The following is a 15,378-nucleotide window of genomic DNA, read 5'->3' on the forward strand; positions in this document are numbered from 1 at the left end:
AAATGTATTAATGTATTCTTGCTTATAACAAGAAAAAAACGATTTACCTATGGGGAAGAAGAAAATACGGCAAACTATTTTAGCTTTTTTAAGCAAAAACCTCACTAAATTAGATTTCTCTGAAAACAAGACTTAATATCTCATGTATTTCTGCTTCTTAACCCTGTAAAGCCTGACATATGAAACAATTGTCCGAAAATGCATTTTTTTTTTTTTATTTTTTTTTTTTTTTTAACATTAAACTGTTTAGTACCATTATACAAACTATAAAGAGAAATTGTAAAAAAATAATAATACTTTTTTTGTTTTTTTTTTGCAATTTTCTTTTTTTAATGTATCATATTTGATCCATTAGGCTTTAAACGTCATTATCCTTCTGAGGTCCAGTAATTAATTTTTGTGTAGGACATTTGTTATGTAGTTTTTGTACAGTGGTAAATCTTGGGGTATTATCAGAGGACTCTCTGGGCTTTTCAGAGATACCAAATATTTGAGAGTTTGGCCATGACAACTTCCTCTCCTTACTCTATTAATATGGATTGAAATGTGTCACAGTTCAATTCAGCTCATCAAATACAATATTAATAAAATATTATTTTTTCAATAAACAATTTTTATTATATGTATTTTATGCACCAAACACTATATTGACAATTGTAAAACTTTTATCGCTGGGTCTCAGGAACTTATGGTAAGATGACATCATAATAGCTTGTAGTGTAAATTAATGAGATATTTATAATGACAGAGCAGGCTGCAAATAAGAAAATATATAGAAATATTAGTTCACACTTCAAATGTATCTTATAAAAAATATATGTCAGAATTTTCAAAGCTCTGTGATTTTTTTATTTTATTTATTTTATTAATTTGTTTTTTGTGGTGGGATGTAATGGTGACTGCGAGATACCTCAAAAGCCTGTTGTATTATATTTGATACATGGATTCCAACAGGCTATTTCAATAAAATAATTTACAAAACTTTAACCAAGCACAAGTTGCTTTTATTCAGCAAATACACATTTTAAATTATCAGTAACAATATAATCATTACTGTCACTTTTACTTGATTAAAAGCAACAAAGACTTCACATAAAAAAACGAGAACATTTTTGCAAAAGTGGACATTTTTGGAATTTAACAAATATATATTTTTCCATCAAGAAATGCCCAGAAACATCCAGCAGGTGTGAGCTGACATGTAGTTCATTGCAGACAACAGGATTTTTTGCATTATTTTGATTATGCTAATGATGCACAGGCTTTAGAAATTAGCATATCAAATTTGATACAGGTCGTATTATGGGATTAATGTCTTACTGGAAAATAAGACAAAAATACTCAGTAAAAAAATATTTAGTTTTGTACAACCTTGCAACCACATAGCAATGATCTGACAACAACATTCAACAACCTAGAATTGTGTCAGTGAGTTTTGCACAGGCAGACACCACTCACATTTTCTTAATAAAATCTTAAAATCTGGTTCACTGTATTTATTTTCCATGCCTGTTTTTAAATTTCCAAACAAAGCGACAGTAGTGTTGTGACAAATGCATAGAATACACATTATACTCACTATGTACAGTACATACTACACATTATGCACAGTAGGTACAGTATACACACAAACTATGTAATACAGAGATAGTACACAGTGTACTAAATGTACAAGAGCTTGAACAGTTTCGATTCAGTTGATTCAGTTCAGCATTCATGTTCTTTGATCATCCTTCATTCATATGAATGAGCAAAATTTGACCTTAATCATTATCATGCTTTTTGTAAAACATGCAAAATCTCCCCAGCATCACGTCAGAAGATATTTTAGTAGCAGGTATCATGGATTCAAGGCTTTTATGCAGCATGCAGTGATGTTGATGGATGTGAATGGTTTCTCCCATCACATGTGATTCAAGTGGTTTGCCCCACTATTCAGACAGCCTACCCTGAATGAGTCATCCTGCTCTTCTCTGATTGGCTGCTCAGGCGCCATCCCAAGGGATTGCCGTGCAGAAAGCTGCCGAGGCCTGACTTCATTCACAGAAACGTCGGTATGCCTGTCTGCCTCTCCATTCACAGCCTGCCCAAATCATTTTCAGCAGCATCTCTCCTCAGCATCCATTCTGCATCTCCGTGACAACAATGAGCGAGGAGGACTGATACCTTATTTTGCTTATTTGCTTTCATCTCATTGGAGAAGACAAACCCATGCTCTCCCTCTCTCTCTTTCTGTCTGTATTTTCTTCTTTTTTTTTCATCTTGCAGGCGAGCAGGAAAGCAAGACGAGGGACTGCAGTGCGTTAGCCGCAGCATTACTGAAACGTTGTGAATGACTGTGCTACTCCACTGACACTAGCTCTGGGCTCTGGACATTTTTACATGAATGGCTGCTTTTTTGCTGCCCTAATGTCATGGGCTTCATCCCGTTGGCTGCTGAATCCGGACAGCATTTTAGTGAGATTGCATCTCAACATTGTGTATTTGAAAGGGATGTTTAATTATTTAACAAAGCTCATTCAGGAGCACATCTCGGCTTGTTTTGCCTTCTGTACGAAGGCTTTGAGTGTGGAACAGGGAGATGGAAATATGGCGATGTTTCATAGTATGTAAGGAAGAACGGACGTGACGAACAAAGAGATAAAACCATATGCATCTTGTGCTTTACATTTGACCAGATTTTGCCGCTAACAATGGCAATATATACGCGAGGCAGAATGTACCAGATCATCCGAGTTGCAGGCGAAAGATTAATGCATTTCTTTTAGACTACATTTTCACTGTCATAAGGTGATTCAGTAATTAATTTGGTAGATTCGTTCGTAATCAATGGCAGATCACGAAACGCACCTTATGGGTTCTGCTCAATAGAGAGCCTTTATGAAACGCAACAGAATGAGCAAAATTATCATTGTAGTTCTTGAAAATTAGTGAACGCCATGGAAAACAATGCAAGTTTCTTGCAGTCTTAGTTAAAATCCAACATCTTAACGAACATGACGTGACTTTTCAATTGAATGTCACCTCTTTTCGAAGCTTATTTGTTATAACTGTTTTTAGAATCATTCTTAGGTTTGATTAATTGTTATTTGCATTATTGATGGATTGACTGATCAAGGAAAGATAACATACAAGTGAGGAGACAGTTTCAGTTCAGTTCATATTTATTCATTTTCACATGGACTGAATGAAACCGGGAGGCGTTCCTATGGACAAGGCAAATTTTGAGAATTGATTGGTTCTACCGAGCTGTAAGTGGGAGTTTTTTCTGTAACAGAAAGTGTTCTGCAGTGTTCAGTGAGTCTTTTGTTGAGAAGGGTCTCTCGCTCGCTCTCTCTCTCTCCGAGTGAGTCATGCATGTACATGGATCTGCCAGGATGTGGGGGGAGAGAGAGACATCTTCTCAGTAGAGCCCTGTCTCTCTCTCTTTCTCTCTCTGCCATCTCTGGCCCTCTATCTCTGTGAAGGAGCGACCCAGTGCTGCTTTTCTCTCATTGCACTCTTGTCTCCATGGATGCTGTGTTTTGTGGTTTATTTTTGGTCCCTGAGCTGCTGTGCAGCGTTGGATTTCCCTGACAGCAGCATCCGCAGCAACAGCCTGCCGCTCTCTTTACCTCGAGCCCAGCAAGCAGGCGTTTGCGTCCGTGCGTGTGGACAGTTTCTCAGCTTCAGCATGCCAAACGAGCGGACGGTCCGCCAGGAGTTGGATGTGTCCGTTGGCGTGTAGGCCAGCATACCAAGGGGAATGCTTCACCGTGCTAAATACAACCGATTCCGGAATGAGTCAGTGACGTCTGTCGATGAACTTCTGCACGGTCTCTCCATGAATACGAAGGTCTCGGCCGTCCCGCCCTCACCGCCCGTTGGCGACCCTCTGTACACCCCACCAGCCGAGGTCTTGCCCCCCGACCCCGCAGAAGAGTCCGGCACCACCTTGTGCACCCTCATCAACAAAGTCTCCAACCTCAAATTCGCCAACTCCTCCGGACTGCTCAGCATCAAGGGTCTGCCGTCCACTGTCAAAGACCTGGCCGTGTCCAAGCTCCAGGGAGGAACGGGGGGAGGTGGCTCGAGCAGCCCTAGCTCGTCTGCCCTCACGGTGGCCACTGGGGGCAGCTTGTGCTCCTCGGCCGCTTCCGGAGCCCCTCACACCCCGCTGGAGCCGAGCTCTGTGAGCTCGGGGAAGAAGGGGAGGATGGAAGAATTTCAGCCCAGCGGAGAGGGGTGGAATCTAGCTGGTGCGGGTGGAATGGGTGCCGCGGGTTGCGGGGGACTGGTGAATAAGCCATCTCGTGGATGGCTGCACTTGAGTGAGAAGATTTCTGGACCTGGAGTGACATACATTGTTAAGGTAAGACTGGCCAAATCCCCTCTGTTTCTGTCTCCTCTGCTTTTCCTTTCACACCCTCCCTTGATTTTTCATCTGAAACAGAAGGATTAACGCAGCATAAAGGTAGAATACAGAATCTTCCTGTGCGTGTGTTGGCACAGAAGGATTATGTGTACGGTTTGGAATTATGCAGCTGGAGGGAAGGTCACAAATGACTGTGGCAGGAAAAAGCACCATCAGATTTATAGCAAACGCACAACTGACCACAAAAGCACAGACTGTTCCCCCACATACAGTACAGCGTTTACAGGGAATCTGTTCTGTCTGTGTCTTACATGTGTGTAGAGGTGGGCGGCATGACCAAAATCTTATATCACGGTAACAGTATATAGCACATTATGTTTGACAATCCAGTGAATTACATCTTTACAAAAGTAAGATACTTCATCTCATTTGATTATTTTCTCTTTTTATTTGAAATTCATATGACTGATAAGTCTGGCATCAGTGCAGAATCAGCTTCACATTACGTAACACTTGAACTAAAAACAAAGGACTGAAAACAGTAAAGCTAATATTATACAATATGCCACATTTGATCTGGTTAGCCAATACACACATTGAGTTCTGTATTAATGTGGCTATATTCTATATTAAAATCCTTAATTAACCAATTTGCACTTTGTTTTGTGCCAAACAACACCTCTTAGTAAAATAATAATAATAAAAGTTCTTCCTCGTCTTGACTTGTTTCAGACACGTCCTGATTTTCGTATGTCTCCATGATTATTCAGGGACTAAAAATGACATTATTTTCATTTCGGTTTGTTCTGAGCAAAAACTGTATTTTTTCGTTCCGGTTCAGAAGTTCCGCAGCCTCCTTTCCAAAAGGTTACCGGTTAGAACAAAATAAAAGAACGGTTAGTAACGTTCTTTATAAAATGACAGTACTGAAATACAAATTGCAGTGTTGCCAGATCTCACAAGTGAAACAAGCTACGTGTTCTGGAAAAGAAAGCCCAAAATAAGCCACTAACCTCACCAAAATAAGCCAAAATATGCACTTTTTTTCCCTGTGTGGTGGGTTTATCGGCATAAAAATCATAACAAGCAGTTAATTAACAGTTAAGTATAATTTTATTTACAGATCTGTTTCTAAGTCATAACCCAGCAGCATCAAATCTGTATTAATGCATCATATCAAACAATAATTCAGTGAAGACTTGGAAACAACTCAGAAATATACTGTTTACCTCTAATAATGTTTTCCTTGTATCTGGATTAGCCATGCATGTATATGTAGTAATTATACATAGTTGTTCAAACGGTCTTCATTCACAGAATACGACGACATCCACAACGGGCAATTAGGCAAAGAAATGTGTGATGCAGCAGTTTCCTTCAGGATCAAAGCATGTTTCATTTTTTCAGGCAACATGAAGTGGTGTAGTTCCAAAAATGTACTGTGATAAACCCTTTGGCCTTTGGTTTCATGAAGAAATTATCGGAACAAAATTAACCGGTTATAACCGGTTACCAGCATTTAAAAATAACTTTTTCACTCTGGAACAATTGAAAATCACATTGCTCCGGTTTTTGGTTTAATTCTAAAAATGTTGTTTGTTTTCGTTCCTTTAACCGTTTTTAGTCCCTGTGATTATTCTTTGTTTGAATGTGTGAATAGTGTATACCGTTACACAGTTACGATACCAAAGACTCTTTCTACTGTATCTGTACAGTGTAAAAATTAACACAAGGCAACAAATGTCAGTAATATACCATTATCTACGTCTGTGCGTCTGGTTATTTTTTTTACCTGCACAGATTTTATCTATTCAAATTAACTGCAAGTTTATCACATCAAAAGGGAAGTGCATGCAAATTGCGTAACCATGGCGACCAGTTACCAGACTAAAGAGATGTTGTTCCGGCTACAGTTCTGTTACTGTATCGTCTCCAGGGAGCATGAAGTGGGACAGGACAGATCTGTTATTATTGTCCACACGCATTCGTGAGACAAGCGTTAGATGATAAGTTTGGTCTCACGCTAACGTTAAATGCACACATCTGCCATTTGCACACGCAGGCACCCCACATTAGCAGTTTAATTGACGTTTATGTTTATTATATGGAATATTACTTTAAATATTTATATTGGGTATTATATTTATCCAAGGTTCCTATGGTCAGGAAAGACCTGGAAATATCAGGGAATTTTAAAATTGCGGTTTCCATGCCTGGACCTGTAAAGTCACGGAGTGGTGTGGAGTGGAGTGGTGGTGGCGTAGTGGACTAAAGCACTGAACTGGTAATCAGAAGGTTGCTGGTTCAATCCCCACAACCACCACCATTGTGTCCTTGAGCAAGGCACTTAACTCCAGGTTGCTCCAGGGGGATTGTTCCTGTAATAAGGGCACTGTAAGTCGCTTTGGATAAAAGCATCTGCCAAATGCATAAATGTAAATGTAAATGTAATATAGTGAATATCATTGCTTTTAATGACATTTTACCAAACAATGTCAGTAGTACTATTAGAGACATAGATCTATAAAAGGAATAGTTCACCTAAAAATGTAAATTCTATCATCATTTACTCACCCTCATGTTGTTCACCTCAGTCACCATTCAGTTTCATTGCATCTTTTTTCCATATAATGAAAGTGAATGGTGACTGAACATCTCCTTTTGTGTTCAATGGAAGAAAGAAAGTCAAATGGGTTTGAAAAACAACACGAGGTGAGTAAATGATTGTCCGAACTATTAAACTTATTTTTAAGGATTGGTATGGAAGTTAGTATCCAGTAATAATCATCCAGTAATCATGAACAATTGGAAAGGTCTTGGAAAACTCATTGGTCAAAAAGCGTGGAAACTCTGCATTATATGTGCCATTATACTAACACATTTCAAATGTTTACATACTAGACTAAGCATATTGTGTGTTGACAAATTTTAAATGTAACATTTAAAGAAGAATTTTTATTCATATAGCGCCTTTCCCAAAGCTCAAGGTCGCTTTACAATAAGTACATTTCAGAAATACATTTCATAACATGATAAACGATACAAGATACATAAAAAAAATTAAACAAATTACTGTAAGTGTACTGCAAATAGATACGTTTTCAGCTGGGCCTTATAAGTGGATAGAGAAGAAATATTATGAAGAGTAAGGGGTAATGCGTTCCATAACAACACAGAATGACCTTCTACCTACAGTGGACAATCGAGATCTAGGAACAGACAAAAAGCCAAGTTCAGAAGATCTAAGAGGCCTAGTAGACATGTAAAGGTGAAGTAGATCAGACAAATAAACCAGAGCAAGTCCGTTTAAAGCCTTAAATGTTAGGAGGAGTATCTTAAATTGAATACAGGATGCAACAGGTAGCCAGTGGAGATCATGCAGAAGAGGGGCGATGTGGGCAGAGGACTCTTGCAGCTGCAAGATCTAGTGTGTTTACGACCATGTAAGTATGTTCAAGGCCCTATTAAGCTAAAGGTGACATGGATTTGTGCAGGATGAATCATACATCATTCCCTTCTAGCTTTTTTCCCCTCTCAATAGTCAGTTGCTGTAAAGGCAAAACACGAACAGTCGACACGACAGAGTCAGATTGTGAAAACACACATAAAATGGAACAGAATGAAATCTTAACGTATTAACAAATGTAACGTATAAAGAGTGACATAAATTGTTTTTGTAGCCCTGTGTTTGGGTTTGTTGGGTTTTTGTAAGCGTTAGATGGGGAACGTTGGCGACAACCACACCATCCTCCTTTGGCGTCTGTTTGCAGGGCTGAATATGTGTTATTTTTTACAGTTCGTTTATTGAGCGACCCTGTTCGTGAACCCACATACACACACCATGCTCCATTTCACTAAAAGGACAGCTGCTGACATTGACTGGACGGGCTGCCTCTCTTAACACAAACTTTCCCAAATGTATGGAGCTAGCATTTTTGGTAAGGGCAGCGCTTGGACAGAATATAGACTTTAGATCCAGTATTGTTTGATTAAGTGACTGAATGTTATTCACTTGAGAATGAATGTTTTTTATGTTGTTTTTATTTGGATTTTTTTCCTCCCAATTTGGAATGCCCAGTTCCTAATGCGCTCTAAGTCCTCGTGGTGGTGTAGTGACTCGCCTCAATCCGGATGATGGAGGACGAATGTCAGTTGCCTCTGCGTCTGAGACCGTCAATCCGCGCATCTTATCACGTGGCTTGTTGAGCACGTTACCGTGGAGATATAGCGCGTGTGGAGGCTTCACGCCTTCCACCACGGCATCCACGCACAACTCACCACGCGATCACGAGGAGGTTACCCTGTGTGACTCTACCCTCCCTAGCAACCGGGCCAATTTAGTTGCTTAGAAGACCTGGCTAGAGTCACTCAGCACGCCCTGGGATTCGACCCAGCGAACTCCAGGGGTGGTAGTCAGCGTCTTTACCACTGAGCTACCCAGGCCCCCCACTTGAGAATGAATGTTGTGGTTTTTGTACCGGTATACTTTTTTTTTCTTCAATAAAATTTAATAGTTGTGGTCATGGTGCTGATTAGTCGATATAGTGTTCTAGTTGTGCTAAAATGCACTATAAACATGTTTTTGCTGAACATAGCATATATTTAAAATATATACGAGTGTACGCTAATAAGTTTACGCTAATGCCCGTAATAGCGCCTCTTGTGGCAACACTGAGATTTTAATGTTACTTGCGTTGCTTTACAAACTGTGCTCTAACAAGACATACAACATGTAACGTGCAAAACAAATGTAATCTGAAAGATAAAACTGAGCATACGTTAATACATTTACGCTAATGCCCGCTACCCAGATAGCACATGTACGTCTCCGAGATTTGTTTGTTTTAGATCTTTTCGTCTGGAAAGCATCACATTTTAATAAACATCTCCTGAACATCTTACAAAGATCAGATTTACAAACATTCTAAAAGTCTCAAAGACACCTGAATGTCGGATTGACATCCGAGAAGAAACATCTTATAGACGTATTGCAGAAGAGCAAACAGCCTAGAAAATACGTCTTCCAGATGTAAACGCACACTATAAATAGATGTCTGGGTGATGTACGTGTGCTATCAGGGTATAGCGCCTCTTGCGGCAACACTGAGATTTTAATGTTACTTTTTGATCTAACAACACATACAACATGTAACATGCAAAAAAAATAATAATATTAATCTGAAAGCGAAAACTGACTGTATGCTAATAAGTTTATGCTAATGCCCGCTATAGCGCCTCTTGCAGCAACACTGAGAGTTTAATGTTTCTTGCGTTGCTTTACAAATTGTGCTCTAACAAGACATGCAACATGCAAAAAAAAAAAAAAAATGTATATGAAAGAGAAAACAGCTGATGCATTTATGCTAACGTATGCTATAGCGCCTCTTGTGGCAACACTGAGAATATGTACGAATATGTAAATGCGCTGCATTGTGAATTGTGCTGTGGCACATTTAAGAACGCAACGATGTGTGAAATTGAACTTTCGCAGCTAGATAATAGATTTCGTAGATAATGTTGCGTGCCTCAATTTGGTAGGTAAATCTGTCAATTATTTACTTTTTCTTGCACTTGCGCATGATGGTCATCGATTTAGGCAAGATGTAAACACCGAGCAATATATTTTGCGCTTTTTTGTTATCGCAGCAAAAAAAAAAAAAATAATAAAAAAAAAAAACGTCTTGATCAGTGTATTTGCATTTTATTTTATATTCTTGTAATGTAATTTTTTTTTTAATAAAAATATCATAGCATCCTTGAAACAAGAAAAACAATTTCCTAATGAGTATTTTTGCCATTTTATTTTATATTATTATATTGTCATTAAAAATAATAATAATTAAAATATATATATATATATATATATATATATATATATATATATATATATATATATATATATATATATATATATATATATATAGATACATACATATAATTTAATTTTATTTAATTTTTACTGTAAAATAGAGTTTTGCTGAAAATTGCACTAGCACTCTAGTGAAGACACTGAGCTCAAGATGGTTGGTGGTGAGTTATGTCATAGAATCTCATATCTGTATCTGCCTACACAAAGACTTTTGTGTACCTTTTGGCCTTAATTAATTAATTAATTAACTCAAACCGCTGCACTGACTCATCATCATCGGCATCGTTTCCGTTTTGTGCTTTAATTCGCATCCCAGCAAATTAATTTTGGCAAAAGAAAATCTGTCAGTAAGGTGATAATTTTCCATAAACCACTTGAGTAAACATAACTAATCAGTGTTTACAGGGTTCCTTTGGGAAATATTTGTACTGAAGCTGAGGATGGGTGTATACAGTATATCCAGGAAAATGTGTTGTTAGACTGGACATGGCTTGATTTGTCCGTGGATGTAAGACAGTTTCTTAGGTGGGTCACTGCCAGTGAGTGAGGTAAGACAGGTGAGTCATTCAGAAAGGGAAGTTAGTTGTAGAGAGACTCTCAATGAGTGAGTCATACTGCACCGAGAGATTGTCGAGGTGAGACGGCTAAAAAAAGACGCGTTGATGTGTGATGTCACTGCTTACGTGTGATGTCATCTCCTGGAGATGAAGTTACACTATTATTACCCACAGACACCTTATGCTGAGCTGTTTTAAAATGCTACTGAAATAAAAACGTATCAGCTGGCTATGCTATGCTGAGTATATTTTTATTAATTTTGCCTCATCCCTCCTTTTCTTTAAAAAAAAGCAAACATCTGGGTTACAGCGAGGCACTGACAGTTGTTTCGTTTTTGGGGTGAACTATCCTTTAATCGAGAAGAAACTCAAAACTGATCATATGCGTGTCACAAACACTCTTTTCTTCGATCTCATGAGTCTTTTTTCTCAAATGTTTAATTGTGTGTATGCACGCATATGTGAGCTTGTCTGTTTTTTATGTGGATGTATGACATTAGTCATAGCTGGGATGTGGGTGTGTGTGTGTGTTTTACATCTCGGTTTGTGTGTGGGTGGGTGTTTAACAGTGTGGGACTGTAGACAGGCAGATTAAGAGACTTTTGCATCCCTCTATCATTCTATTGCACTTTAAATCTTCCATAAACAGTTCATTTTCAAAGTCTCTTTCATTACTCTTTATTTGATTGGACTGGCAAAAGTTAAAGCATTTTATCCCCTTTTCTCCCAATTTGGAATGCCCAATTCCCACTACTTAGTAAGTCCTTGTGGTGATACGGTTACTCACCTCAATCCGGGTGGCGGAGGACAAGTCTCAGTTGCCTCTGCTTCTGAGACCATCAATCCGCGCTCTTATCACGTGACTCGTTGTGCATGACACCGCGGAGACTCACAGCATGTGGAGGCTCATGCTACTCTCCACGATCCACGCACAACTTACCACACGCCCCATTGAGAGCGAGAACCACTAATCGCAACCACGAGGATTTTACCCCATGTGATTCTACCCTCCCTAGCAACCGGGCCAATTTGGTTGCTTAGGAGACCTGGCTGGAGTCACTCAGCACACCCTGGATTCAAACTTGCGACTCCAGGGGTGGTAGTCAGCGTCTTTACTCGCTGAGCTACCCAGGCCCCCAAGTTAAAACATTTTTAATTGAATTAAAAGTGCAAAATAACCATTTCTTTTGACACAAGGATGCAAGTAATGAGGTCATGTGACAACAACTACTATTTGACATGTTTATTATAGAATAATGTGCACTGTTTCCCTTAGTGTATACTGTATACACTGTGCAGTATTTGGTAAGTAAAAAGCTAGTATTAAGTATATTCATGTAAACAGGATATTCAATAATGGTGCGTTGAAGTAAATAGGCAATTTTGATTTGATGTTTCTTTTAATGAAATCCTCATAGCTTAAATTTGTTTGGATTATGAGCTGTTCTAATCCAATTTATATCCTTCTTTTTGTAGTATTTGGGCTGTATTGAAGTTCTTCGGTCTATGAGATCTCTGGACTTCACCACACGATCGCAAATCACAAGGTACAACTCTCCATCTGTCACAAACTCCTCCATTTCTGTTGTGTAAGGGGTTGTGGACAATATTAGTAAAAAAAAAAAAAAAAAGCGCAGATGCACAATTGTGTTGTGAACCTATAGTGCGTTCAAGTCAAGTTTTCTTTTAATTATTATTCACAAGAAAGTTGGAAGTCGTAAATACGATGTGATGTGCGTTCGGAGAGAATGTAACCATTTTGCTATTTCATGTTTCCAATGTTGGGTGTAACTGGATTAAAAAGTAATTAGTTACTGTAATCTAATTAATTTTAGGCACAAAAAGTAGTGTAACACATTACATTTTAAATTCTTGTAATCAGATTACAGTAGCTGACTTTCAATGAACGTAAATACTTTTAAGTACATTACTTGGGTTACAAATATTACTAAAAAAAATATTTATGTGTGATACAATTAAAATGTGAATTTTTTGTTCATATGCACGTCTGTTTGTTTCTATGACAGCTGAAGGGTGTGCGACAATGAACAAGGAGAAAATTATTTTGTATGTGTTGAGTGGAAAAACAAAATATTTGTGAAGTGTTTTAGAAAGTAACTTAAAATTAAAGTAATTAGTAATGTGATTACTTTTTCCAATGAGCTAGTCAGTAAAGTAATCTGATTACAATTTTTAGAGAAGTAGTTAGTAATTTGTAGGTGATTACTTTTTTAGTAACTTACCCAACACTGCATATTTCTTTCTCTCTTTTTCACATCTTTTTAGCACCAAAGCAACAAAATGAAAAGAGTAGAGACTGTGGATTTTGCCGATACCGATAACATAGGTGGTAGAATAAACTGATAACCGATTAATGTTAAAAACAAATTCTTAGATGTGTAAAAATGTTCTTCCTTACTAGGACAGGGAAAGACATAGATGCTACAAGAGTCCAGAATTAACAAAATTCCAGATGCAGTCTATTGTGCACCAAATCCCAATAATTGCCACAGAAAAAAAAATAAAAAATGTGGTGCATAACACAGGACTTTTAACTATAAACAAGCCCAAAATACATATACTTATTTCGGGACTTTTATTTTGAAATGACGGAGAATTAGAGTTAGAGTTAGAATGCTCTATATTTAAGTATTTAACAAATGAAGCTTTTATAGCCTATATGCACCAGATGGAGGATTTCAGATATCAGCAGATTCGTTTTTTAAAAATTATTATTCACAAGTATGTTGGAAACACAATGTACAGTATGTGCTGCGGGGCACATTTCTATATAATCGAATTTGTCTTTGCATGCTTTCATTTCAATTTATAACAAAATAACAAAATAAGCATTAAAGTGAGGATAAAAATATGGATGAATATTTTCAGTGATGAAAGATTTAGTCAGTGATTTGTTTTTATTTCACTTCTAGAGGTTGCTGTTGTAATGAAGTATTAAAAAAACTTCAATTAAAAACATAAAAAACTATCGGCAACTATCGGCATCGTTTTTTGCCGATAACCGATAGTTCCAAAATGCAACCATTGGTAAAACCGATACATTGGTCTACCTCTAGAAAAGAGTATAAGCGCATTAGATGTGTAAGGGTTAGGGTTGTACAAACTAAAGTGTACAGGGAAAATCCACAAGTAAAACTTTATTACTAATACCAATGATTCTTCAATCGACACGCCACCAAATCGGAAAGTGCTCAAAGAAAATCCTGAGTTTCCCAGTGGTAATAACGACTTTTTGGTGGCGTTCATGTGTGCTTAACTTGTAAATGCAATCCTTCTGACATGACTTGAGTGCACCATTATGTCATCCAGACACCTTTGGCATACTGTTTTCAACATACGAATTGTAATGTTACTGTAGGTTCATTCTCACTGCAATAAAAACGTATAATTTATTAACTGTCCACAGTATGCGCAGTAAATGATCATTCTTAACGAAAATATCATCAGCTAGTTACATTATTCTTTTCATGCATTTTCTATATTTATATCTCAGTTATATCTACTTATGTTCATATATTAATAAATATTTTTCTATGGTTTTGCTACTAAACCCCAGTTAAGGTGTGTTTATGGTGCTTTATGGTTTCATCACAGTTAATGGTTCCTATATGACTGTTATCTGCTGTTTTATGGGATTTTTCTGTAGTTATGCCACCAAATCATCCTGTTATGTTTTTCCTTTCCTTATCTTATTTGCATCTGCTGCCAAACACTCATTTATTGTTGCTATAATGAGTGCATGAGATGTGAATGTACTGCATCCATGTGTGTTGATGAGTCACTGTGTAACATGAGTGTAGAGACGGTGCATCGCTGGTTGTTTATTGAACGCTGGGCTGTGTGGGCCGCTTCTCATACAGACGCGAGTTTGCATTAGTAGCGCTGGAGATGAGCATGTCATATCTTCTTTTCTGCTTGACTTCCTGCACTTTCTGCTGTAGCTCTCGCACAAATACACACAAGCACACAATCCATTCCTGATGCACACTGATGAACTACATACTGGACTCAAAGCCATGATCAAAAACTGACTTTAAGGGCAGGACGCGTTTGAACATTTACTCTTATTTGATAGCAAATAGGATGGTACATTTGCACAGTATGCTTGTGGCTCCTCAATCTCATAAGCTAAAGTTGACATTTGTAGTGGCCTTTTTGAAAAATTTGTAGTGATAGATCAATATATCGCCCAGGGCAAAATTATTGATATTGGCTGATAACCCTACTTGAATCTCACAAAACCCAAAATCAGGAAAATAAATTAAAAACTTTTTTTTAAAACCATTGTGACATTATTTTTGTGACAATTAAGTACATGTTCAGTATCAATATTTACTATATCAATACTTTAATGTGCTGTATTGCAGTATAAAAATTACTTTAATACAATTTTATTTGCATTAGCATAAATTAACAGCGGTAGAACAAATACAGTATTATAATATTAAATTACAACTGAAATAATATATCATTGTATTATTATACAGTATATTTTAAATAAAAAATAATGCTTTATTTGAATTGTAAAGTATTATTATTATTATAATTATTTTAATTTATACATCATAGTAGTATTT

General features: G+C 37.4%; 1 protein-coding gene across 1 annotated transcript in view; it reads left to right on the top strand.

Annotated features, from left to right (window-relative positions):
* Positions 1 to 2,838: 2,838 nt before the first annotated feature.
* LOC127429246 (SHC-transforming protein 3-like) overlaps positions 2,839 to 15,378 on the top strand; it is a 39,360-nt gene continuing 26,820 nt past the window's right edge. The window contains exons 1-2 of the mRNA XM_051678170.1: positions 2,839 to 4,351; positions 12,257 to 12,327. Coding sequence (XP_051534130.1) covers positions 3,746 to 4,351; positions 12,257 to 12,327 — 677 coding nt within the window. The 5' untranslated portion in view covers positions 2,839 to 3,745. The remainder of the gene's footprint in view (positions 4,352 to 12,256; positions 12,328 to 15,378) is intronic.

This window comes from Myxocyprinus asiaticus, chromosome 38 (assembly GCF_019703515.2).
Source record: "Myxocyprinus asiaticus isolate MX2 ecotype Aquarium Trade chromosome 38, UBuf_Myxa_2, whole genome shotgun sequence".
Classification (NCBI taxonomy): Eukaryota; Metazoa; Chordata; class Actinopteri; order Cypriniformes; family Catostomidae; genus Myxocyprinus; species Myxocyprinus asiaticus.